General features: G+C 31.6%; 1 protein-coding gene across 1 annotated transcript in view; it reads left to right on the top strand.

The window, feature by feature from the left end:
* LOC136974649 (titin-like) overlaps positions 1-27708 on the top strand; it is a gene marked incomplete at its 5' end in the record, with an annotated part of 119011 nt that overhangs the window by 51727 nt on the left and 39576 nt on the right. Inside the window, 3 exon segments of the mRNA XM_067269582.1 lie at positions 8493-11782; positions 11785-15511; positions 15514-26412. Of these exon segments, the coding sequence (XP_067125683.1) occupies positions 8493-11782; positions 11785-15511; positions 15514-26412 (17916 nt within the window).

Raw genomic sequence — 27708 nt, 5'->3', positions numbered from 1 at the left:
TTTATTAAATGTTAAATATTAATATATATAACTTTATAAATAATTTGAATAAAAAATAATAATGAATTTCAGATATTATGACAGAGATAAAATTACTTAATATCAGAATATGAGGAATTAAAATTATAAAAATATATTTTTACATCACTTCAGCGAGGTGAAAAATTTAATTAAAAATAACTTGAATCCATCACAATATAAAATGTTTCTAAATAATACATTTTTCTACAGACTAAATAAAAACTAAATTATTGTAATTCTCATAAATATTAAAATGAAAATATAAACTATAAATAATTTATGTAATAAAACATTATTCGTTATAATTAAAAAAAAAAAATCGGGAAAAAAATATCATCATCAACAACGATCCGCTTATGTTCACTACTGAATTATAAAAATTGTATAAAAAAATAAAATCAAATTTCAAAATGTCAGGAGGAGGTTTTGTGAAATTCAACTCTTCTAGACGCATTGCAATATAAATATTTTTAAAACCTAATTCTACTTTCAAGCATCGCTTTAAGAATACTTTTCAGATTAATGTAACCCTTGGTGCCAAGATGGCGGCTCGTCTCTGATTTCAACAAGAAAACAGTGGAACGCACGTTCTAACCTAACCTAACCTATTCTAATAAATTACCATAATTATTAGCAACCAAATTATTAGAATAGGTTAGGTTAGGTTAGGTTGTGCGTCCCACTGTTTTCTTGCTGGAATCGGAGACGAGCCGCCATCTTGGCACCAAGAGTTACATCAACCATTTTTTTCATCATCATCACTACACAAAAGCAACCAAATTACTCAGGATATCTCATTTACATAAAAGTAACAAATATATTTTAACATTCCAATTTTTCCAATTCTAATTCCAACACATTCCAATTTTTTGAAATCTAGTTAGCATTATAGAAAGCCAATAAAAAAATATTTTTCTTAAATTTTTTATATTATTATTATTATTATTATTATATTTTTGATTCATTTTTAGTAAATTTACTTATAAAATATATTTATTTTTGTAATCGTTTTAAATTTAAACTTAATAACATATAGATATTTTTTAAACTACAGTAGAGCGTCGTTTATCTGAATCAATTGGGGACTGGGGTTGTTCGGATAACCGATTATGTACGAAAAAATATATTAACCTATCCCATGTTGAAATTTTTCTCCGTTGCGTGTCGCTATGCGTTGAATTTTCGTCGATATTAAACCTAACGTAAATTTTTTAAAATATTAATCGTGGCTATTGTATCGTTAAAAATTATTTCTTTATTTTATACAAACAAAATAAATATATTGAAAAATATAAAAACAAAAAAATTATATTTTGGAAGTTAATCTAATATCAAAAACGTTCGATTCAGCACGACACAGTCCGTCTGGAACGCTTTCGGTTAACCGACGTTTCGGTTGATCGGCTTTCGGAAAAAACGACGCTCTACTGTAATTACTATAAATTAATAAAATTTATATTCTTAAAACCTTTAAAACATTTTATTACATTAATTTTAATCTTCTTTAAAATAATTTTAATATAAAATATGGTTTGATGACGTCATTATCTGTCAATTGAAAATCGTTGATGGACATTTTCGCTAACAATTTTCAAATGCAATATAACTATAAAATGATTAAATAATCCAAAAAATACGTTTATTCTAAAATATTTGTCTATTTTGTTAAAATATTTACTTTTGAAATTCTGTGAAGTTGATTTAATAGAATATTCAGACAAATCTATTCAGTATCAATCCATATATTATATTTTAATTATCAGTAAAGAGCTGAACCATGAAAGAATATATCAAGTAATTTTATTCATATAAATAAAATATATTTTAATACAGCTTTTAAAAATATAAACAATTCGGTTAATATGCACCTAGGTAATCCAAGATGGCGGCGTTTCTGTTAGGTTAGGTTAAATTAGATTAACTATATTTTTTGTAGACGTTTCCTTTTTTTTCTTTTGTTCAATAACTACCGTGAATCAATAACTAGCGATGTTTAGCACACAGCTGCCTGCCGGCGGCTCCCCTCCGGGAGGTCAGTCGGGAGCACGAACAATCGTAAGCGCGGCCATAGCGCCGCCATCTTGGACTACCTAGGTGCATATTAACTTAACCAACAATTCTTCAAAATTCAGATAATGCTGTTACTTATATCAATTACATATGTGTAAAATTTTGTTTCCAAATCTTACTATGTTTTCAAATACCTTAATACTGTACTTTTAAGCTTCCCCAGCTCATCTTCAAGAGGTTCATAATTATAAAGTGTCAGCTGTTACACACTATCTAAATGAACTTTCCAAGTGCACTCTCTGCTGATAGATTACATGATGTCATAAACCTTATTAACATTTGTATTACTCCTCTAATTGTCCTCCCACTTCAACTATGTTTAAGTTTAGATTACAGTAATGAGATGATTAGGTTAGTACTGTTTTATTTAATGGTGTTTGATGTTTTCTATTAAATTGGATCATTTGCATATCCACATCATTGCTAATCTAAACCTAACTATGAGTTCAATCACTCCCACATTGCAATTGTGTTATGCAGTGATGTACTGTACTACTACCCTTGTGTGTTGTGTAGTGAAGCATTTAGCTGTTGTATTTGACAGCCTGTTCCAGGATTCTGCTGATATTTCAGAATATGCTAAAAGGTAACAGCACATATTTTTTCATGTGCTAAAACTCTATAATTGACAATGCTGCTCTATTTTTGTTAGGGACTGAGATTACAACAACCCCTCTCCAATAGAAAGTCTAAAAAAGGCTAGAAATTTACACCCATATTTTAGTCCTTGCCTGATATAGTACACATATAGAAAAAATTTATAGTGATTTTTCCTTATTTGTTATTGAAATAATTGACTGGGAAGAGAGTGTTGTTACCATCCTGTATTTCAGAAACTACTGATCAGAATAGTGTAAAACTTAACATACATGCAGAACATTTGTATTCTTTATGTAATAAAACAATTGAAAAGCAGAAATTTAATATAAATTACATCAAACCAAAAACAAAACAAGAAATGTATTGTCATAAATCTTTTCGCATGGAAAATGACTAATATGGCATGTGATTACCTCCTGCATGCACACATGCTGCACAGAAATTGCTCATGTTAGTTATAACATTGTTTATCAGTTCATCATTGCCTGTTTGATTTTGATATCTGTTTCTGAATAAGTTTTTTTTAACCTGAAGATGATTTCTAAAGGCAATTGAAAACATTTGTTTTTCTCTGCCATTTTGTGTTTTGTGTCCTGGATGTTTCGTTTTGTAAGTGTTTTGTTTATCAGTTCTGTCAGGAGCAAAGTCTATTCTTGAACAAGATAATCTTGAAGCTCCTGGAGTGTTATTGATGGAGACTGATGGGATAACAACTCATCTCTACAGAGATTTTCTAAGTTCTATGGGATAGAAATCTTGCTGGTCATTTTGTGTGACAAATATCTTCGCTATCAAAAAAGTCATTCACAAGTGAAGCCCTATGTGTGTAGGCATTATCATCCATGAAAATGAAATCTGCACTCATGGCACCTCAGAAAAGTTTTCCATGTGGTTCCAAAACATTGTCTCTGTGCCTTCTAGCACAGAGATGATGTTTTGATATCCACTGCAAAAATGTGAAGCTCAGTGTGGCTATTAAACATAATGCCATTCCAGACCATGATACCACCACTGGCCTCTTTCTACAATTTTCAAGCCACTTTTATCATGTTTCCCATTCTCTTTCAAATCTAATTCAACAAGACTCATTTTATAGACTGTATCTGGCACCCATCCATAGATAAGTGTCTATAGACTCCTATCTATGGATGGGTGATTATAGTTATTTTTTGGGCATGAATATGTTATTTTGCTCTTATATGTAATTTATCAACATTATTTTGAAACTAGAATGAAACAATGAATTAATTAATTGAAAACAAATAAGCACTAAAAAGTTATCATATCATAAATAATACATATAATTTATAATATTCCTATCAAAATACCTCTTTACAGCTTTTTTATTATTACAGCCCAATACGAAAATCATAAATATTTCAAAATATACTAGGTTCAGTCAAAGTTATCTGAATTTTGAAGACATAAAATTAAAAGCTACTTGATACTAAAATTATCTTTACACATTTACATTTGCGATTTAATTATATTACGTCAATAACAAATAAATAAATTATAGTCCATTCACTATAACTTCATGCATGCTTCCGCAAGAAATAGTTTGCTTTTTCCTAACAATTGTCTCCAAGTAGAATACAGTAACGAGATGGCCACTTTACATCGTTGTTTCATGCACAAAGTTACAGTGAATGGACTATAATTAATTATCTTGGAGGTTTCATAAAATTTATTCACTAATGTTTTTGAATCATTATACATTCTATTGTCTAAGATACATTTCATAATTAATTCATAACATGAGATCAAAGAGTAGAATAGATTTATCATAAAATTTCAATTTACTTGTATTTAAATTATTCAATAATTAAATGTTTTGTTGGTGCTTAAAATGATTTTAAAAATAAATTAGTTTTATCAAGTAATTCTTAATGGAAGAATGTATTAACATTTAAAGAATGTATAATTTCTTAGAAATTATGAAAATTATGAATTAAAATAATATAAAAATATTTTACAAACAATAAAAATTAAACATTGATAAATAAAAGAATTTAACATGTGTTAAGCCGAATTTACATGAAATGTAAGCAGCCAGCATCTGTTGTAAGAAACTAGTGAGACTGAGGCTGAACTTTTAAATGCGAAAACATGTACGTCGAATGTTCAATGTCGCTTTCCTGTAAGCCTAGAAGTTTGACAATAGAGTTTGGAATGTCGAGCATGATTCCACTGACTTTCCAAACACCATTGTCAAACTTCTAGGCTTACAGGAAAGCGGCACTGAACGTCCAACATACACGTTTTCACGTTTAAAACTTTGGCCTCAACCTCACTACTGTTGCTCATAGTGTCAGCTCAGAGTTTTGGCATCACAACCAGCATCAGTTAAAGGGTGCCATAAATATGTTTAACTGATGCTGGCTGTGGAGCCCCTAAATTTTTGTGCCCAAGGTGACTTCCTAGTAAGCCTATATTAAAATTAAAAATTGGAGATTGCACAATCAATGTTTCATTTGATATAAACATATTTATCAATATGTTTATAAAAAATATGAAAATCTGGATTTGTAAACATCTAAATTATTCTAAATAAAATAGTTAAGAGAGGCGTGCATACAAATAGTCTTTGAGCAATTAATTAGATTATTTTAAAGGTAATGAAAAATTAATACTTCACCAAACGATCGCCTAAATGTCGGGCTATAATATGGCTACTTACATGATTGGTACAAAGTAATTTGTCACTAGAGGTAGGCATTAGGTGCCATCTCTTAAGTAAATTAATAATTATAATTAAATAAATAAATTATTAAATAAAATTTAGAACCTTCTGGAATAAAAGAACTGACTCGGGATGGGGCTTGAACCTGCAACCTCCGCTTGCTGTGCGGTGCGCTTGCCAGTTACGCCACCTGGATCCCAAGCGAGTCTTCGCTTCCAGAAGTATAATAATTTAGATATAATCTTACTTGGTTAAATATGGCACTGGCTGGGGATAACTCCTACGCCCACGGCCTAAGAACATCTCCACAACGGCACTATAAGAGTATTTCAAATATATTAAAAACTCTTTTATTTGTATTGTAGAGTGAATAAAGTTAAAATTAAATTATTTCAATGATCAATTTTCTCAGGAACTTGTTTATTTTTATCATGCTTCTCATTAGATATATATAACATTTTTTCTAATGCACATGTTTGCAAGCTTTTATGGTTATTTTTGGACAGTGGACAGTGAAATTTAATCTGCTTGAGTACACTTAGAGTAAATAGTTAAGATGCTAACAATGCAGATTTGTGTGAAACATGATGTTGGCTGCTTACATTTTGTTTAAATTTGGCTTTAAAGTTAATATATTTAGAAATTTAGATACAAATTTCCATGATAAAATGACAGCCAGTGTGCATCCAACTATTAATAACATTCATAAACATTTCCAATGCTATCACATACTTATATTCATTAGCAAAAAAGTTGCACACCACAAAGGAGTGTCGAATTGAATGAAACTTTACTAGTGCAAATGTAATGCCAATATAGTAAGTAAGGACCAGATTTATATGAGTTTAAAATCACAATAATCCTTACTTGCATCTATTTACGCACATAAAAATGCTTGAATATGTATTATGCATGTTAAAAGCACTAGTAAAATACACTAAAATTTGTAGCTGAAATATATACAAATTTACTGTTTGAGCAAATGTCACTAATGACTATTATGTCACTAATTTTAAGTGGAAATGGGATCTGCAATAATAGGTGACACAAGGGATTTGAAAATTATGACACCACAAAACATGTATTAGAATAATGCTCCATGAAGGAAGTGTGGTGAAAAGTGGTTGTTTGCAGCCCTCTCATGAAAAGCAGCACAAGAGCTTAGGATTTTTGAACATATTGCTATGGTGTCAATGTCCTTCATATCACTACTAGGAGTAAACGATTGTCATATGAAATGGCTCCTTCAGACCATCATACCAGAAGTAGGGAAGTCCACCACTCAAAAAAAAAAAAAAAAAAAGCAAGATTGAAGCTTCACTCCTCCATCCTCCACACTCTAACACTAAGGGCATTAGTTCCCAAACAGAACCAATATTCATTGCTTTTTACATACAATGTTTTTAGATAATAAATTGATCAATCCTCCTGTCAGATATAAGGTTGTTTCCATTTTTTAGTTATAATAACCAAAAATAAATAGAATCTAGTCATAAGTCAGGGAACAAAGAAATACTCCACCAGAAAGTTTAAATGAAAGATTTCATGGCATTTAAAGTAGGATCTTTGTTGATGTGGATACATTTTATCCAGATCAACAAAAATTCTGCAGATTAGCCTCCTCGTCATCTTTTGGGACCATTCATTAACTACATTTACAGTTTAAGGAAGGGAGGGGGATGCAAAAATATACATCATTGTACGTGATAGATGAGGTGGAGATCAAGGAATTACGTATATGGATTTTTTTTAGTAGTATTAGTGGCACATGAATTTATTCTTAAAGTCTGCTTACTACTGATGTGAATAAACTATCAGTTAGGAAATATTTTTTAAGATATTTCTTTAGTATCAAGTTATATGAAATATTGTACATGTAATTAAACAGGAAGGAGCTTCCAAAAGTACATAATTGTACACAATATGGAGGGTCAAAAATTGTACATGTAATCAATGGATGGTTCCTGTAGTTTGTCAAGAAACATTTATATTTCTGAAGATGAAAATGTATAATGGTGCAAAATCAATCAAAGGAATAAATTTTATGAAAAACTTAGATTTAAGAAAATTAATTTCTTAATTGTTATTGAATAATTAAAAGTACACATCTGAAAATGCCTTTTTTTATTCACAGTAAAATTATAAAAACCTATAAGTTCCAAATATTTCAAATTTACATATACTCAGAAGAGAATATAATATTTCTATTTCATTAAATCATTCCAAACTCATATCTATAAATTGGAATGGTTTTAGAATAGTGTAATTTTTAAGATTTTTTTTATTCCATGACTGGGTGCCACCTGTTGTCTTGCAACTGTAAAAACTGTACTAAAATTATTATTTGTAAAATATAAGATTTTAATAAAATAGAAATGTTTTACTCTCCTGATGATTGCTAAATAAACTAAAAACTTCTGGAATTTATTAACTCTATATTTTTGCAGACAGAAAATTTTTAAATGTATACTTTTAATTAGAAAAACAGTCTAGTCTAACTCTATAAAACCTCTATTAAATTGATTAATAAATTATATAATAAAACTATAGTTAAACTGGTATATCAATATAATTCTCTGCATGGAATAAAACACACATTTTCACATTTATTATTTTTAAATTACACTTCTATGTGTAAATCTGTTTTATTATTTTTTAAAATAAATTTAATGTAATTAACTAACTTAAGTGCTTTCAGTATAGAATCTGTTTTTCATTTTATAAAATAAAATTATTTATCATTTATTCATCAATTATTCAACTTTTCATAAACTATATTTTTTAATAATTTCAAATGTACTGCTTAAAATGTTTAATTTTTAAGCTACAAATACATTATATTGATATTATTATATTCAAAGTTTACATTACATGCGTATGGAAAGCTTCTCTTGCATATGTTTAATATGCCTATACATATCATTTTAAATATTTGCAATTCTTTCAATCAGCACCATTGACTTATTTATCCATTCACATAGATCCAGATTGCATAAACACATTCTAGAAACATTTAAACTCATCCATAAAAAATGATTCTTTATAAAGAAAAATCCTTGCTGAAGTGACAATATGTTACCTTAATAGCACAAAACACATCAATTTTTTTCTCTTACAGAAAAAGTATCTCGAGCTAAAATGTCACTACACAGAAAGCCAATAAAGAAGACCAAAATTGAAAAAGAAAGAATTTCTCAGGTTGAAATTCAACCCACAACAATTGAAAAGGAAATAACTATAACTAGTACTACTAAAAAACAACCAGAGGGTTACTTTATAGAAACAGAAGAACAGCCTGAGACCAAACGTATCATAACAACAGAATCAATTGAAAAACCTGAAGATATAGAAATTATATTAGGAAAACGAAAGATTGATGTACAGACAAAAGTCAGGCGAGATAAAGTAATCACAATTGAAGAAATTGGATTTACACAAAAAGAAACTACTACTATTCAGAGTAAACCAAAAAAGCCAGATTACATAGAAATAACAGAAATGGAAGTACCTAAAGAAGATGAGAAGCCAGCAATTTCAGAATATGTGGTAGAATTTCCAGAAGATGAAATTAAAACTGAAGAAAAAGAAGAAATTGTGGAAATAATAGAAAAGCCTGAAATTACAATAGATATAACAAGTAAGGAAAGACCAAAACAAAAAACAGAAATTGAATTAATTCCAATAAAACCTGAAAAGATTGAAAAAGAAACAGCTGAAATTGAACTTAAGCCTAAAAAGAAAAAACCAAAGAAGAAACCTGAGGTTACTGAAGTTACAGAAATAATTAAGAAACCAGAAGAGGAGGTTATTGAAGAAGAAATCACAAAAATCGAAATCACTAGAAAGAAAAAGCCAGAAGAGAAGGTGGAAATAGAATTCATCCCAGAGAAACCTGAAAAAGTTGAAAAAGAAACTGCTGAAATTGAAATTACCAAAAAGAAGAAACCAAAGAAAAAACCTGAAGTTACTGAAGTGACAGAAATAATTAAGAAACCAGAAGAAGAGATTGTAGAAGAAGAAATCACTGAAATTGAAATCACTACAAAGAAAAAGCCAGAAGAGAAGGTGGAAATAGAATTCATCCCAGAGAAACCTGAAAAAGTTGAAAAAGAAACTGCTGAAATTGAAATTACTAAAAAGAAGAAACCAGAAGAAGAAATTGTGGAAGAAGAAATCACAGAAATTGAAATCACTAGAAAGAAAAAGCCAGAAGAGAAGGTGGAAATAGAATTCATCCCAGAGAAACCTGAAAAAGTTGAAAAAGAAACTGCTGAAATTGAAATTAAACCAAAAAAGAAAAAACCAAAGAAAAAACCTGAAGTTACTGAAGTGACAGAAATAATTAAGAAACCAGAAGAAGAGATTGTAGAAGAAGAAATCACAGAAATTGAAATCACTAGAAAGAAAAAGCCAGAAGAGAAGGTGGAAATAGAATTCATCCCAGAGAAACCTGAAAAGGTTGAAAAAGAAACTGCTGAAATTGAAATTACTAAAAAGAAGAAACCAAAAAAGAAACCTGAAGTGACAGAAATAATTAAGAAACCAGAAGAAGAGATTGTAGAAGAAGAAATCACAGAAATTGAAATCACTAGAAAGAAAAAGCCAGAAGAGAAGGTGGAAATAGAATTCATCCCAGAGAAACCTGAAAAAGTTGAAAAAGAAACTGCTGAAATTGAAATTACCAAGAAGAAGAAACCAAAGAAGAAACCTGAAGTTACTGAAGTGACAGAAATAATTAAGAAACCAGAAGAAGAGATTGTGGAAGAAGAAATCACAGAAATTGAAATCACTAGAAAGAAAAAGCCAGAAGAGAAGGTGGAAATAGAATTCATCCCAGAGAAACCAGAAAAAGTTGAAAAAGAAACTGCTGAAATTGAACTTAAACCAAAAAAGAAAAAACCAAAGAAAAAACCTGAAGTTACTGAAGTGACAGAAATAATTAAGAAACCAGAAGAAGAGATTGTAGAAGAAGAAATCACAGAAATTGAAATCACTAGAAAGAAAAAGCCAGAAGAGAAGGTGGAAATAGAATTCATCCCAGAGAAACCTGAAAAAGTTGAAAAAGAAACTGCTGAAATTGAAATTACTAAAAAGAAAAAACCAAAGAAAAAACCTGAAGTTACTGAAGTGACAGAAATAATTAAGAAACCAGAAGAAGAGATTGTAGAAGAAGAAATCACTGAAATTGAAATCACTAGAAAGAAAAAGCCAGAAGAGAAGGTGGAAATAGAATTCATCCCAGAGAAACCTGAAAAGGTTGAAAAAGAAACAGCTGAAATTGAAATTACCAAGAAGAAGAAACCAAAGAAGAAACCTGAAGTTACTGAAGTGACAGAAATAATTAAGAAACCAGAAGAAGAGGTTGTTGAAGAAGAAATCACAGAAATTGAAATCACTAGAAAGAAAAAGCCAGAAGAGAAGGTGGAAATAGAATTCATTCCAGAGAAACCTGAAAAAGTTGAAAAAGAAACAGCTGAAATTGAAATTACCAAGAAGAAGAAACCAAAGAAGAAACCTGAAGTTACTGAAGTTACAGAAATAATTAAAAGACCAGAAGAAGAAATTGTGGAAGAAGAAATCACAGAAATTGAAATCACTAGAAAGAAAAAGCCAGAAGAGAAAGTTGAAATAGAATTCATTCCAGAGAAACCTGAAAAAGTTGAAAAAGAAACTGCTGAAATTGAAATTACTAAAAAGAAGAAACCAGAAGAAGAAATTGTGGAAGAAGAAATCACAGAAATTGAAATCACTAGAAAGAAAAAGCCAGAAGAGAAGGTGGAAATAGAATTCATCCCAGAGAAACCTGAAAAAGTTGAAAAAGAAACTGCTGAAATTGAACTTAAACCAAAAAAGAAAAAACCAAAGAAAAAACCTGAAGTTACTGAAGTGACAGAAATAATTAAGAAACCAGAAGAAGAGATTGTAGAAGAAGAAATCACTGAAATTGAAATCACTAGAAAGAAAAAGCCAGAAGAGAAGGTGGAAATAGAATTCATCCCAGAGAAACCAGAAAAGGTTGAAAAAGAAACTGCTGAAATTGAACTTAAACCAAAAAAGAAAAAACCAAAGAAGAAACCTGAAGTTACTGAAGTTACAGAAATAATTAAGAAACCAGAAGAGGAGGTTATTGAAGAAGAAATCACAGAAATTGAAATCACTAGAAAGAAAAAGCCAGAAGAAAAGGTGGAGGTAGAATTCATTCCAGAGAAACCTGAAAAGGTTGAAAAAGAAACTGCTGAAATTGAACTTAAACCAAAAAAGAAAAAACCAAAGAAGAAACCTGAAGAAGAAGTTATTGAAGAAATCACAACAATCACAGAAAAGAAAATATCTGAAAAAGAGGAAATCATAATAAAACACCAGAAAAGAAAATTAGAAAGAAAAAAGAAGTTACTAAAGAAGAAATTTTATTAACCGATATTCCTAAAACAGAAATTGAATCATTATTACCAATAAGTGAAATTGTTGAAGAACTTGTCCCAGAAACATTTCCAGAAAAAGTGCAAGCAATTCTTTCTATTGTACCACAGCAGCCGCTTTCCATTTCTTTCATAAAACCACAACAACATGAAACTGAATCAATGCCATTTGTACCTTTATCTAAACAAGCTAAACCCTCTTTTCATCCAGAAAATGCTGTAATTATATCAGAAGTCATCTCTCAATCAAAAGAAACAGAATTAATACCAAAAGAAAAGGTTTATGAGGGTAAAGCAAGAGTTATGGTTTCTGAACATGAATCCTTCTTGGTATCTGAAGTGGAAAGCTCATTTAAGGAAGAAGAACTTAAAACATTGAAATATGATAAACATCAGGCTAGTTTAGTGATGATTCCCAAATTACCTCTTGTTATTGAAGAAACAGAAATATCATCATCTCCTTCAGAAATAAAACATAAACTTCCAGCATCTCAACAGCTGCAATATTATATATATCCACATCAATCTGTTATAATAGAAGAAATTAATACAGAAGGAAGAGAAGATGCTCTAATCTCCAAAGTTTTGCCTGATAAAAAACAGATTGAACCAACTGTAGCACCACATGAAACATTGATGGTAACAGAAGTTCATGCAGAAACTCAACCTTCTGAATTACTTATTAAGAAACCTACTTCTGAAATAGCTCAACCTCATATGGTACCTCATGAAGCAATGACTGTTTATGAAATAAATAGTAAAATAAAGGAAGATATTTTAAAACCAATGGAATATGAAACAAAAGGTGCCATCACATCCTTTCATACAACTGAAAGTGTGCTTATTTCAGAAGTATATACAGAAGACAAAGAAGATGTACTAAAAGCAGCACTTATCCCAGAAGAAAAATCTGCTGAAAGAGTTATTGGGGATCTTAAATCTGTTATTGTAAATGAAATAAATACTTTAGGCATAACAGAAGAATTAGAAACCGCGATACCCAAGGAATATATTCCTACTGTAAATGTTGCAACAGCACAATCAATTTCTATTACAGAAATTAATACAGAAATGCAAGAAACTGAAATGAAACCATTTATTCGTCCACAAGGAAGAAATCTTAAACTTGAAGTAACTCCAATAGAAGCAATGGAAATCATAGAGGTAGAAACACATGATAAAGAAGGTGCAGTTAAAGATATTTTACCTGAAAAATCAGAAAGTACAGTGAGTTTTATTGAAAAAGAAGCTGTTAAAATAATACAAGTTGAAACAGGCCAAAGAGAAGATGAATTACTTCCTGATATGATTCCAGACAAAAAGAATGCTTCATCATCTATTTTGGCTAAAGAAGCATTAACTATTGAAGAACTAAATGTGTCTCAACAAGAAAATATATTAGAAGTTGATGAATTACCAAAAGGAGTAAAAGCTGCTCCTATTCATCCATCAAAATTAGCTGTAACCATTTGTGAAATAGAAACTGGAATATTTGAGGATGAATTGAAAGAAGAGAAAACTATTTCTAGTCAAGCAAAATCATCAATTATTCCTGAACAAGCAATTATTATAGAAGAAATAGAAGCTAGTTCAAAAGAAGGAATCATACCTGAAGAAAAAGTTCCCTTTTCTGCTAAAGCTGAATCTGAATTTATTTCTACACAAGCTGTTGGTGTAGAGATGCTTGAAACTGCAATTAGAGAATCAGAATTAAAAATTATTAAACCTGTAAGAGAAGATGCTGAAATTTCTTTTCAACCTTCAGATTCTGTCATTATTAGTGAAACTACTGTTCAAGGTATTGAAGCAGAGTTAGAATCTTCAATTCCTAAGCCTATTATTGCTCAAATGCAATTTTATCCTAAAGAAGCTCTGACTATTGAGGAAACTGAAAGTAATTTCAAAGAAGGATCTATGAAAGAAATGAAAACAATATTAAGTAAGGCAGTGCGTACTCTTCCAGAAAGTAAAGCAATTGTTATTTCTGAAACTGAAATTATTGATAAAGAAGAAGAATTTAAAAGCAAAACACTTCCTGAAACAAAGAAAGCTCAACCTGAAGTATGTACTGAAGAAGCTCTAACCATATCTGAGACAGAAGTTAAATGGAAAGAAGAGACTTTAGTTTGTGATATACCTAAAACAAAGATGGCAGATGTCAGTCTCATAGCCAAACAAGCAATAGAAGTAACTGAAGCTGAAACACATTTGAAAGAAGGAAAATTACATTTGAAAGAGCTACCAATAGAGAATAAAGCTACTCATGTATTCTCGGAACAAACAGCATTAGAAATAACATCTAGTGAATCTGGCATTAAAGAAGGAGAATATGTCCCTGAAATTCAACCTGAAAGCAAAATAGCACAATATCAAACTGTTTTGCAGCCTGTTCAAGCATTGAATGTCACAGAGACCCAAACAGCAACTCTGGAAGAAATTCATAAAACTGAAATTCCTGAAGAGAAACAAGCAGCTCTTACTTTCACTGAATTTAAAGCAATGACTGTAGAAGAAATAGAAACAGTTGACAGTGAAGAATTATTTAAAAAAGCTAAATCTCCAGAAAAGAAACACGGATTAGTAACACTGTCAACAGAAGAAGCTCTATTGATTACTGAAACAGAAAGCCAATCAACTGAGGAAGAATTGAATGTAGTTGTGCCACAAAGTCAAACTGCTCAACCAACATTATTACCTATTGTTGCTCTTTCTGTTACAGAAACTGAAACAGCTTTGAAAGAAAAAAGATTAAGTCCAGAAAAAGCAACAGAACAAAAAGTGAAAATTTCATTACCAACTTATGAAGCATTAGAGATAAGTCAAACAGAAGTAGGAGATATTGAGAAGAATTTAGAAGATGATATTAAGCCTGAACAACAGAAAGCCAAAACATTAATAGGAACAGAAAAGGCTGTAGAAATTCAAGAAACTGAACTAATGGATTCAAGTGAATTATTAAAACATAAAGAAAAGCCTGACTCACACTTTGCAAAGTCAGATATTTCACCAGAAAAATCAATTATAGTTACACAAACTGTTGTGACTGATGTCAGCAAGGAGGGAATTGATCAGTTAATGTATACAACAGATAAAGCAGACATAGAATTTCAAGAATACAAACCTATTTCAGTGTGTGAAGTTAAACCAGGAGATATAGAAGAAAAGTTGGCACCTTTTATTCTTCCAGGAATCAAGAAAGCTACAGAATTAATATGTAAAACTGAAGCAGTAGAAATTAGTGAAACTCAAGCTGAAGAAAGTGAAGAAAGCTTAAAACTACATAAATTACCTAAAACATTTAAACCTAATGTTGAATTAACTGAATCTGAAGCTTATCTTACTACAGAAACACAAGCAGAAAGTCAGACATCTGAATTTGAACAATTTATTCCTAAAACTGATCAAACTACCATTAGTTTTATTACCAATCAACCTTTAACAATAGCTGAAACAGAAACTATTTCAACAGAAATGCCATTTGAATCACAAGAACTCAAACAACCTACTTATGCACAAGAAGGATTAACCATTGAACAATCCATAATTGTTTCTGATGTTCAAGCAGAAATTCAAGCAGAAAAATTTACACCTGAAAAAGTAAAAGAGCATTTGGCAAAACCATTATTATCATTAGGTGAACATCTTACTGTAGATGAAGTAATTTTGAAGAAGGATTTAAAGATATTGAAAAGCCAACAACTAAATCAGCAAATGTACATTTAATACCACAAATATCATATGATACTCAAGAAATATTTAGTGCTTTGAAAGAAGAAGAACTTTTACCTGAAATAATGCCTATAGGTAAAAAAGCTCATCCTGCAGTTACACTTAAAGAATCATTCCAGATTAGTGAAATCTGTGCTATAGATAGAGAAAGTGAATTTCAACCTGAGAAATCTCAAGATGAAAAAACAGCAAAACCAATTCTCACTTCAAAAGAAGCTATTACCGTGTCCCAGATAGTGGCTGAACAACAGACATCTGCAATTAAAGATGAAAAAATCGACAAAGCGCATGCAGATTTGAAGTTGTCATCATGTCAACCATTGATAATTTCTCAAACAGACACTTTAAGTCATGAAGAAGAATTAATTACTGAACATGCACCCAAACGATTTGTAACACCAATTTTATCACCTGAGCAATCAATAATAATAAAAGAAATTCAACCAGCTATAAAAGAAGAAATTTTAGTAACAGAAAAACTGCCTATGACAAAAACAGCTATTTGTTCAATATCTGAATCAGAATCTATGATTACAGAACAAATAGTTGCAGGTAATACTTATGACAGCTTAAGACCTGAAGAAATTAAATCTGAACAGGCTGATTTTACTTTGGTAACACAAGAATCCACAATAGTTTCTGAGGTTGAAACAAGTCAAAAAGAGGATAGTTATATTCCAACAGATATTCCTTCAGGTCATAAAGCAGTCATAAGTGTTCCTTTTAATGAGACTACAATAGTTTCAAATATTGAAACAGGTGAAGTAGAAGATATTTTACATCTCATTGAACATCCTAAAGGTAAGCATATTTCACCATTAATTCTTTCAGACAAAGCTGTTATTGTTGAAGAGACCACTGCTGCCAGCAAAGAAGAACAACTGATGCCTGACAGACCTATTCCACAACATAAAGCTGGCATTCATTTACTAACTCAAGAAGCTGCTTTTGTTTCAGAAATTACAGCTGATATAAAGGAAGATGTATGGATTCCAGAAAAATTTACTACTCATAGAGCTAAAACTACTTTATCTAGCAAAGAAGGTATATCTGTTCAGGAAATAACAACAGGTGAAACTGAGGATGAATTAATGGAAATTGATAAACCAAAATCACATAGAGCTAAGGCCAGTATATCTCCAGAAGAAGCACTTATAGTAGACTCAGTTGAAAGTGAAATGGCACCTGCATCAGTTGAAATCAAAGACATTCTTAAACAAAAGGCTGATATTATATTAGAAGTTAATCAATCAGTATCTATTTCAGAAACTGCTGCAGAAATGAAGGAGCAAGAATTATTCCCAGAAGAGAAGCCATCCAAGAAAGCCAAGGTTCTCCTCTCCGAACTTCAGTCTTTGGTTATACAGGATGTGACTATTGGAGGAATATCAGATGAATTAAAGGAAGACACCTTTCCAATTCTACATACAGCTGAAAAGCAAATGGTACTTCAAGAATCAATTATAATAGGTGAAACAGAATCTGCAATTAAAGAAAGTGAATTCATTCATGAATTGCCAACAATTCAAGAAGCTCGACCAATAATCCCAACTGTTCAAGCCTTACAAGTATCTGAAGTATCATTAGGTGCAAGTGAAGAAGAATTTATAACTGAAAAGAGACCAAATGTACATCATGCAGATATTACAATTTCTGGAAATGAACCCTTAATAATTTCTGAAATTAGTACTGAAGATAAGCCTGAAGATCTTTCTGTAAAAGGTCCAGAAACTAATAAAGCCAAAATATCATTGTCTTCACAAGAAACTGTTCAAGTTACAGAATTATACACAACTGAAACAGAAGGAATTCTTAAAGCTGATATTACTCCAGAACAAAAATCAGCAACTACAATTTTGCCAATAGAAAAATCGTTACAAATTTCAGAAATAACAGCTGCTATTGGATCAGGAGATCTTGAAATTACTCCTTTAGCAACTACTAAGGCAAGAGTTTCTTTCCCTGAACAAGAAAGTCTCCAAGTTTCTGAAATAAATGTTGGTAGTACAGAAAGTGATCTTATACCTGAAAAATTACCAAAACAACAGAAAGTATTGCCTGAAATATCACCTCAAGAAGCTCTTTGCATCTCAGTTACTTCATCAGCTGATAAAGAATCCACTTTCAAGACACCTGAAATGCCTGCTGAATTAACTGCTAATATTTCTATAACTTCTAAAGGTCATGTTGTGATATCAGAGACACAAAGCCATATAAAAGAAGGAGAATTCATTCCAGGAAAGCTTCCTCGACAATTACAGGCTGACATGACAGTACCTTTAGAAGAACATTTAGTAGTATCCGAAGTTGAGAGTAAAATTAGAGAAGAATCATTAATATTAGAGAAACCAACTGAAGCTAAAGCAGGAATAGAAATTCCATGTATAGAACATTTAACAACATCAATAACAGAAACTAGTTTAAAGGAGGAAGAATTCTTACCAGATAAATTACCAACAGAAGTTAAAATTGATTTTACAGTTCCTGTAGCAGAACATATTTTAGTATCTGAGATAGCATTAGCAACCAAAGAAGGAAAATTTGTTCCTAAAAAGATTCCATCAGGTACTACAGCCGACTTCACAATTCCAACTGAAAAGCATTTAACAATAACTGAAGTAAAACCAAATCTAAAAGAACAAGAGTTTGTACCAACAGAGAAACCACAAGAATTTACAGCTGAATTAACAGTTCCAACTGAACAGCATGTTATTGTATCAGAAATTGAGGCTCCAGTAACAGAAGGTGAATTAATGTTAGATAAAAAGCCAAGAGAATTGAATCTAGAAAGTTCTCTGCTTACAGATGAGTATGTTACAGTATCAGAAGTCCAGACTGAAGTTAAAGAAGGTGAATTTATTCCATCTGAAATCCCTGATTCTTTCAAAGCTGGCTTAAATGTTATTGCTGATCAATCAATAATTATATCACAGGTTCAGTGTCAAGAATTAGAAGGAATGTTTGAAAAACAAAAATTACCTCGAGAAATGAAAGCAGATCTTACTCTTACTGGTAAAGAACATTTGATTGTGTCTCAAGTTGACACTTCTCTATCTGAAAAAGAACTACTCCCAGATAAAGCACCACTAAAGGAATCTGCACAATTTACTGTACCCACTGAAGAACATGTAATAATATCTGAAGTAACTACAGAAACTAAAGAAGATGAATTTATACCAAAGAAATTACCTCAAAAAATTGTGGCCTCCTGTTCAGTACCAACTGAAGAACATGTTACTGTATCACAAGTGGAAACAGAACAGCGAGAAGAAAAATTTATTCCAGGAACAATGCCAAAAGAAATTACTGCTGGTTTTACTATTCCTACTGAAGAGTCTTTAATTATTTATGAAGTACAGTCTGAAGTAAAAGAAGTAGAATATACTCCAAAACAACTTCCAACAGCTTTTGATGCAGAAGTAACTATTCCTTGCAAAGAACACACAATTGTTTCTCAAATTGAAACTAACCTTAAAGAAGATGATCTCCAACCTGACAAGTTTCCAGCAGAAGTTAAAGCAAAGATGGATTTCTCAACAGAAACTCCAATAATTGTATCATCTATTCAAATGCATGATAAAGAAGGAGAATTTGTTGCTGGAAGATTGCCCAATGAAGTAACTGCTACTTCTGATATTCCAACACAAGATTATTGTGTAGTTTCACAAGTTGAAACTGAAACAAGAGCTAGTGAATTTTCTCCAGAAGAACTTCCAGCTACAACAACTGCTGGTTTAGCCATTAGTACAACAGAACATATCATTGTTAGTCAAATTCAGAGTGAAGTAAAAGAAGGTGATTTTGTTGCAGGAAAATTACCACTTACATCTCAAGCAAATATTGGCTTATCAATGGAAGAACATTTGCAAGTATTAAAAGTAGAAAGTCATATTCGAGAAGGAGAACTTGCTACTCTAAAACTTCCAACAGAATTAACAGCTACGTATACAATACCCACTCAAGAACATATTACTGTCAGTGAAACTCAAATTCAATCAAAAGAAGAAGAATTAATACCAGGAAAAATACCTTCTACAGTATCTGCTAAAGTAGAAATACCTACAGAAAAACATCTCACTGTATCTCAGGTAGAAACAGACATTAAAGAATCGGCTTTTGATACTAAAGTCTTGCCAAGTGGTATTCAAGCTAATGTCACTATACCTCTAGAAGAACACATGGTTATTTCACAAATTGAAACACCACAGAAAGAGGGTATTTTTGTACCAAAAAAACTACCTCAGGATGTAAGTGCAGAATTCACCATTCCTACTGAGGAACATATTTTTATATCTGAAGTAGAAACAGATGTTAAAGAAAATGTATTTATTCCTGGTGAACTTCCAACTGCTTTACAAGCTGGAATGGGAATATCTGTGGCAGAACACATTATTGTCTCAGAAACTGAAACAGAAATAAAGGAAGACTATCTAAAACCTGAAAAGAAACCTCATGAAATGAGTGCAACTGTAACATTGCCAACTTCAGATCATGTATTAGTATCACAGGTAGATACAGTTATAAAAGAAGGTAAATTCGAACCTGGAAAATTACCTGGAACAATACAGGCAGATGTAACAATACCAATGGAAGAACATTTAACAGTTTCTATGACAGAAACTGAACATAAAGAAGAATTATTAAAAGTAGATACAAAACCTAAAGAAATGACTGCTGGCTTAAGTATGTTAACCCAAGAACCCTTAATTGTTTCTAAAGTTCAATCTGAGATTAAGGAAGGTGATTTTATTCCTGGGAAACCTCCTGTACAAGTACAGGCAGACTTTACAATATCTAAAAAAGATCATATAATTGTTTCTCAAACAGAGACCCATCTTAAAGAAAAAGAATTAGTAATAGATAAACTTCCTACAGAAGTCAGTGCACAATATTCAATTCCAACTGAAAAACATGTAACTGTTTCACAGACTGAGACAGTGATAAAAGAAGGTAGTTTTATACCTGGAAAACTGCCAAAAGAAACAAACCTTCAATATAGCATCTTAACAGAAGAACACTTAATAGTTTCAGAAGCTGAAATTCATGCTAAAGAAGGAGAATACATTGAGAAAAAGCCTACAGAAGAAACTGCTTCCTTTACTATTCCCACAGAACAACACATTATTGTAGCTCAAGTAGAAACTGAATCAAAAGAAGGAGAATTTAAAGCAAAGAAACTTCCTGGAGAAATTTCTGCTGACTTTACTGTTCCCACAGAAGAGCATCTTGTTGTTGCAGAAGCTGTAACACATCTTAAAGAAGAAGAATTTTTGATAGATCAAAAATTACCAGAAATTGTAGCAAAATATACTATTCCAACAACTCAACATATTACTATTTCAGAAGTTCAATCAGAAACAAAAGAAGGAGAATTTTCACCTGAAAAACTTCCAAAACAAATTGTGGCTCAAGTTACTATTCCAACTGAAGAACACTTAGTCATATCATCAGCAGTAGCAGGACAAAAGGAAGAAGAATTTTTGGAAAGGAAAAAGCCTACTGAATTCACAGTAGAACCAACTATTGGCATACAAGAACATATAATGATTAGTCAAACTGAATCAGTTATAAAAGAAGGAACCTTTGTACCAGGTGCTCTCCCAGAACAAATAACTGCTGGATTTACTATTCCAGTAGAGAAACATGTTACAGTTTCAATGACAGATGTCAATGTCAAAGAAGGAGAAATTACACCTGCTAAACTTCCTAAAGAAATTACTGCTGGCTTAGTTATTCCTACTGAAGAACATCTTATAGTATCTGAAGCAGAAACACAACTTAAGGAAGGAGAATTTGTATCACCAAAACAACCAACTGAAATTCAAGCAGGTTCAACTGTTGATGTTGAAGAACCTTTGGTTGTTAGCTTAGTAGAAACTGAAATTAAAGAAGGAAAATTTATTCCAGGAAAACTTCCTGAAGAAATTACAGCTGAATTTACTCTTGGTACAGTGCATCATGTATTAGTATCACAAACAGAAACAGAAATAAAAGAAGGAGAATTTATTCCAGGAAAACTTCCAAAATCCATAACAGCAGAAATGACAATGCCAGTGGAAGAAACAGTTACAGTTTATGCCACACAATCAATTCAAAAAGAAGGGGAATTTATTCCTGGAAAACTTCCACAATCTACTACAGCAGAAGTGACAATGCCAGTAGAAGAAACCATTACAGTCTTTGCAACAGAGACAATACAGAAGGAAGGAGAATTTATTCCTGGAAAACTTCCAAAATCCATAACAGCAGAAGTGACAATGCCAGTAGAAGAAACCATTACAGTCTTTGCAACAGAGACAGTACAGAAAGAAGGAGAATTTATTCCAAGTAAACTTCCAAAATCCATAACAGCAGAAGTGACAATGCCAGTAGAAGAAACAGTTACAGTCTTTGAGACAGAGACAGTACAGAAAGAAGGAGAATTTATTCCAGGTAAACTTCCAAAATCCATAACAGCAGAAATGACAATGCCAGTGGAAGAAACAGTTACAGTTTATGCCACACAATCAATACAAAAAGAAGGGGAATTTATTCCTGGAAAACTTCCACAAACTACTACAGCAGAAGTGACAATGCCAGTAGAAGAAACCATTACAATCTTTGCGACAGAGACAGTACAGAAGGAAGGAGAATTTATTCCTGGAAAACTTCCACAATCTACTACAGCAGAAGTGACAATGCCAGTAGAAGAAACCATTACAGTGTTTGCAACAGAAACAGTACAGAAAGAAGGAGAATTTATTCCTGGAAAACTTCCTCAATCTACTACAGCAGAAGTAACAATGCCTGTTGAAGAATCTGTCACAATCTTTGCTACAGAGACTGTACAAAAAGAAAAAGAATTTCTAGTTGAAAAGAAACCTGCAACTACAACAGCAGGCTTTTCAATTTCTACAGAAGAACATGTTATTATTTCTGAAGTACAAACAACAACAAAAGAAGGTGAATTTATACCAGGAAAATTACCAAGAACAGTGACTGCAGCTTACACAATTCCTGTAGAAGAACATGTGACAGTTGCAGAAATTCAGCCTGAAGACAAAGAAAAGGAATTTTTACCAGGTGAAACACCTGGAACAATTACTGCACCTTTCACAGTTCCTACTAAAGAACATATAGTTGTTTCTCAAGTTCAAGTGCAACATAAAGAAGAGGAATATTCTGTACAAGTTCCAAAACAAATAAAAGCTGATGTCAGTATGAAAACTGAACAACATATTGTAGTAATGCAAGCTGAAACTGATATTAAAGAAGGTGAATTTTTACCAGGACAGCTTCCAAGACAAGATAAAGCAGCAGTTTCAGTACCAACTGTTGATCATATAATAGTATCAGAAGTAAAACCAGAAATTAAAGAAGGAGATTTTAAACCTTCACGAAAACCAGAAGACCTTAAAGCAAAGTGGTCCATACCTCTTGAAGAATCATTAATAGTCCAAGAAGTAACTACTGAATTACAAGAAGGAGAATTACTTTTAGAAAAAAAACCAAAGGAAGATAAAGCAAAAACCGTTGTTGCACCAGAAGAGTCAATTATTATACAAGAAGCTAAACGAGAGGTTACTGTAGAACAATTAGTTACTAGGAAAGAAGAAGTTGTTCATAAGCCAAAGCATGAAGTGACTGTATCTGAAACAATAGATAAACAAGAAGTACAAGAGTTTACAATAAAACGACCAGAAATGGAAAGAGCCCAGATAGTAACTGAAGAAGAAGAAACAGATTTCAGAATAAGAAGACGAAAATCAGCTGAGGAAGAAACTACATATAAGGTAACTTTACCTGAAGATCAAATTGTGTTGAAAGAGGAGGAAGAAACAAAAGTTGATATAAAGAAAGGAAAAGCAATAAGATTCAAACAAGTAATAAAAGACGGAAAAGTTGAAATTACACAAATTGAAGAAACACTAATCATAAAAGGAGAGAAGCCATCTCGTCCAATAATTGAAGAAATTGAAGAGGAAGGACAGATAACATTTATTGAAGAAGTACAGCAACCAATTATAGAAGAAGTTGAAGAATTTCCATATGAAATCCATTTTGCAGATATCACAGAAGTATCAGATGTCATTAAAGTAATAAGGGCACAGAAACCAAAGAAAGATGAAAAAGAAATAGTTCCATTGATACAACCAGAAAAGTTGCATGAAGAAATACTTCTTCCACAGATGTTAGAAGAAGTCCAAGAATTTTTCATTCAGAGACCTCAGATGTACCAAATAATTATGGAAGAAATACCTGAAGAAACATATGTAACAGAAGAAACCGATATACACATAAAAGACACAACAGTTAAATTTCAACTTAAACCTAAAACTATAGAAGAAAAAACTATAAAAACAGAAGAAATTCAAACAACAGAAGATATTACTTTTGAAGAAATAACAATAAAAGAAGAAAAAATAAAAGAAACAATCATAGAAACTAAACCAGAAAAGGCTGAAGAAGTTACCATCAAATTTGAAAAGAAACCCGAAGAAAAACCAAAAGAAGTAGAGGAAAAAATTACTTTGAAGAAAAAGAAGAAAGTAAAAGAAGTTCCAGAAGAAAAAGTAGAGGAAACTGAAGAAGTAACAGTTACTCTAGAAAAGAAACCAAAAGAAAAACCCAAAGAAGAAGTGGAAGAAGTGACAGTGAAAATTGAAAAGAAACCAGAGGAAAAAATAGAGGAAGTAGTAGAAGAAATTACAATTAAGAAACTAAAACCAGAAAAAGTTGAAGAGGTAGTTATTGAAGAGAAACCAGAAAAGGCTGAAGAAGTTACCATCAAATTAGAAAAGAAACCAGAGGAAAAACCAAAAGAGGTAGAAGAAAAAATCACTTTGAAGAAAAAGAAGAAAGTAAAAGAAGTTCCAGAAGAAAAGCCAGAGGAAGCTGAAGAAGTAACAGTTACTCTAGAAAAGAAACCAAAAGAAAAACCCGAAGAAGAAGTGGAAGAGGTAACAGTGAAAATTGAAAAGAAACCAGAAGAAAAAGTAGAAGAAGTAGTAGAAGAAATCACAATTAAGAAACTAAAACCAGAAAAGGTTGAAGAGGTAGTTATTGAAGAGAAACCAGAAAAGGCTGAAGAAGTTACCATCAAATTAGAAAAGAAACCAGAAGAAAAACCAAAAGAGGTAGAAGAAAAAATCACTTTGAAGAAAAAGAAGAAAGTAAAAGAAGTTCCAGAAGAAAAGCCAGAGGAAGCTGAAGAAGTAACAGTTACTCTAGAAAAGAAACCAAAAGAAAAACCCGAAGAAGAAGTGGAAGAGGTAACAGTGAAAATTGAAAAGAAACCAGAAGAAAAAGTAGAAGAAGTAGTAGAAGAAATCACAATTAAGAAACTAAAACCAGAAAAGGTTGAAGAGGTAGTTATTGAAGAGAAACCAGAAAAGGCTGAAGAAGTTACCATCAAATTAGAAAAGAAACCAGAGGAAAAACCAAAAGAGGTAGAAGAAAAAATCACTTTGAAGAAAAAGAAGAAAGTAAAAGAAGTTCCAGAAGAAAAGCCAGAGAAAGCTGAAGAAGTAACAGTTACTCTAGAAAAGAAACCAAAAGAAAAACCCGAAGAAGAAGTGGAAGAGGTAACAGTGAAAATTGAAAAGAAACCAGGAGAAAAAGTAGAAGAAGTAGTAGAAGAAATCACAATTAAGAAACTAAAACCAGAAAAGATTGAAGAGGTAGTTATTGAAAAGAAACCAGAAAAGGCTGAAGAAGTTACCATCAAATTAGAAAAGAAACCAGAAGAAAAACCAAAAGAAGTAGAGGAAAAAATCACTTTGAAGAAAAAGAAGAAAGTAAAAGAAGTTCCAGAAGAAAAACCAGAAGAGGCTGAAGAAATAACAATTACTCTAGAAAAGAAACCAAAAGAAAAACCCAAAGAAGAAGTGGAAGAGGTAACAGTGAAAATTGAAAAGAAACCAGAAGAAAAAGTAGAAGAAGTAGTAGAAGAAATCACAATTAAGAAACTAAAACCAGAAAAGATTGAAGAGGTAGTTATTGAAAAGAAACCAGAAAAGGCTGAAGAAGTTACCATCAAATTAGAAAAGAAACCAGAAGAAAAACCAAAAGAAGTAGAGGAAAAAATCACTTTGAAGAAAAAGAAGAAAGTAAAAGAAGTTCCAGAAGAAAAACCAGAAGAGGCTGAAGAAATAACAATTACTCTAGAAAAGAAACCAAAAGAAAAACCCAAAGAAGAAGTGGAAGAGGTAACAGTGAAAATTGAAAAGAAACCAGAAGAAAAAGTAGAAGAAGTAGTAGAAGAAATCACAATTAAGAAACTAAAACCAGAAAAGATTGAAGAGGTAGTTATTGAAAAGAAACCAGAAAAGGCTGAAGAAGTTACCATCAAATTAGAAAAGAAACCAGAAGAAAAACCAAAAGAAGTAGAGGAAAAAATCACTTTGAAGAAAAAGAAGAAAGTAAAAGAAGTTCCAGAAGAAAAACCAGAAGAGGCTGAAGAAATAACAATTACTCTAGAAAAGAAACCAAAAGAAAAACCCAAAGAAGAAGTGGAAGAGGTAACAGTGAAAATTGAAAAGAAACCAGAGAAAAAAATAGAGGAAGTAGTAGAAGAGATCACTATCAAAGAAGTGAAAACAGAAAAAATTAAAGAAGTTGTTATTGAAAAGAAACCAGAAAAAGCTGAAGAAGTTACCATCACATTAGAAAAGAAACCTGAGGAAAAACCTAAAGAAGAAGAAGTAACAATTAAATTAGAGAAAAAGCCAAAGGAAAAACCAAAGGATGAAGAAATTTCAATTACATTGAAGCCTAAACCAGAGGAGAAGGAAGAAGTAGAAGAAGTAAAAGTTAAACTTGAGAAAAAGCCCAAAAAGAAGGAAAAAGTTCTACCCGAAGAAATTACGGAAGAAGTTTCAATAAAATTAGAAAAGAAGCCAGACGTTAAAGGTAAGGTATTTTTAACTACATCATTTAGAATTTTGTATATTAGTAAAAACACATGAAAATTTATTCAACATTTTCAATGAATTTATCCATTTTAAACAGATAATTTAATAACAATCAAAATTGTTGAAAGTTTTTAAGTAGTAAATAATTTGATATTGAAACTTATCTTCGGTGTCAAATTAATTTATTAATCAATTAACTGAAAAGTATAAAATCTAACATTTTGTGAGCTTGCCAACAGAGGGGGAAGAACTGTAATCTCGCATCAGGATGGAAAAAGGGTGTAGAATTGTATGTGGGTGGTGGTGGCAGAAACATAGACGTGAGGCACCTTTACATAAATCCCGTTTATTCAAAAGTGATTTGACTTACATGGGACATGTATCCCGGGGCAATGGTACGGTGAGTTCTGCAGGTATATAAAAGGCACAGTGGAGACTGGATGGAGAGAAATGAAATGAACTTGGGCGATATCAATGTTGCGCCAGTTGATCTGAAAGGCACAGCAGCACAAATGAGAAGAAATCTGCGGTTTGACCTTGAGATTCACAGGTTTTATAGGATTTCATCCCCAAACTACCTTCTCTGATCAGTTCTGACTCCTTCTCATCATTTCCCGATTGGTCTCTTCCCATTTCCAGGTGGAAATTAGATTAATTTGGGTCAGAAGAAAGGTCTGTCTTAGACGGTCAACCCAACATCATCCTTTAACTCTGACTGGGAGATGTTGATAGAACTAAGAAACCTGCACTCATATTTTAGCCTGTTATTTCCTTTCTCTTGACATTTTAGAATGTTAATGACTGACCATGATGCTTTCTGATTGTCAAACCTCCTCTTTTCCCCAATTCAATTTAACTTTGATCTATTGTATACAAGTGTTAGTGTTAGTGTCAAAGTTCAAACTCTCCAGCTTCACACTGACCTATCGCCTAACATGTATCAAAGTCACACTCAGGACTCCTCTGTTTATTTTCATCATAATTTCTTTAGTTCTACTTTTTGACATTTTTATAAGTTTCATAATGGATTCAGAATCAGTCTGGAACCTCAAATTTCACCAAGTTTTAAAACTTAAGATCAAAAGTAAATGAAATGAATAAAAAATAAATTGACTTATTTATTTGTGATAATCAGTTAAATGTTTTGTCATTTAAAAAAATATATTCTAACTGCAATACTAGCAAGCTATCAATTTACACAGAAATTTAATAAAAGGAAGTGATATCAAGTACTTCGTTAATTACCATTGAAAAGTAAATTCAAATCCTATTTCAAGAAGTCAAATCTTGAAGG

This window comes from Centruroides vittatus, unplaced genomic scaffold (assembly GCF_030686945.1).
Source record: "Centruroides vittatus isolate TY-2023 unplaced genomic scaffold, ASM3068694v2 contig_1079, whole genome shotgun sequence".
NCBI lineage: Eukaryota > Metazoa > Arthropoda > Arachnida > Scorpiones > Buthidae > Centruroides > Centruroides vittatus.
The sequence above is the reverse complement of the archived record's forward strand: the minus strand, read 5'-3'. Positions and strand labels throughout refer to the sequence as shown.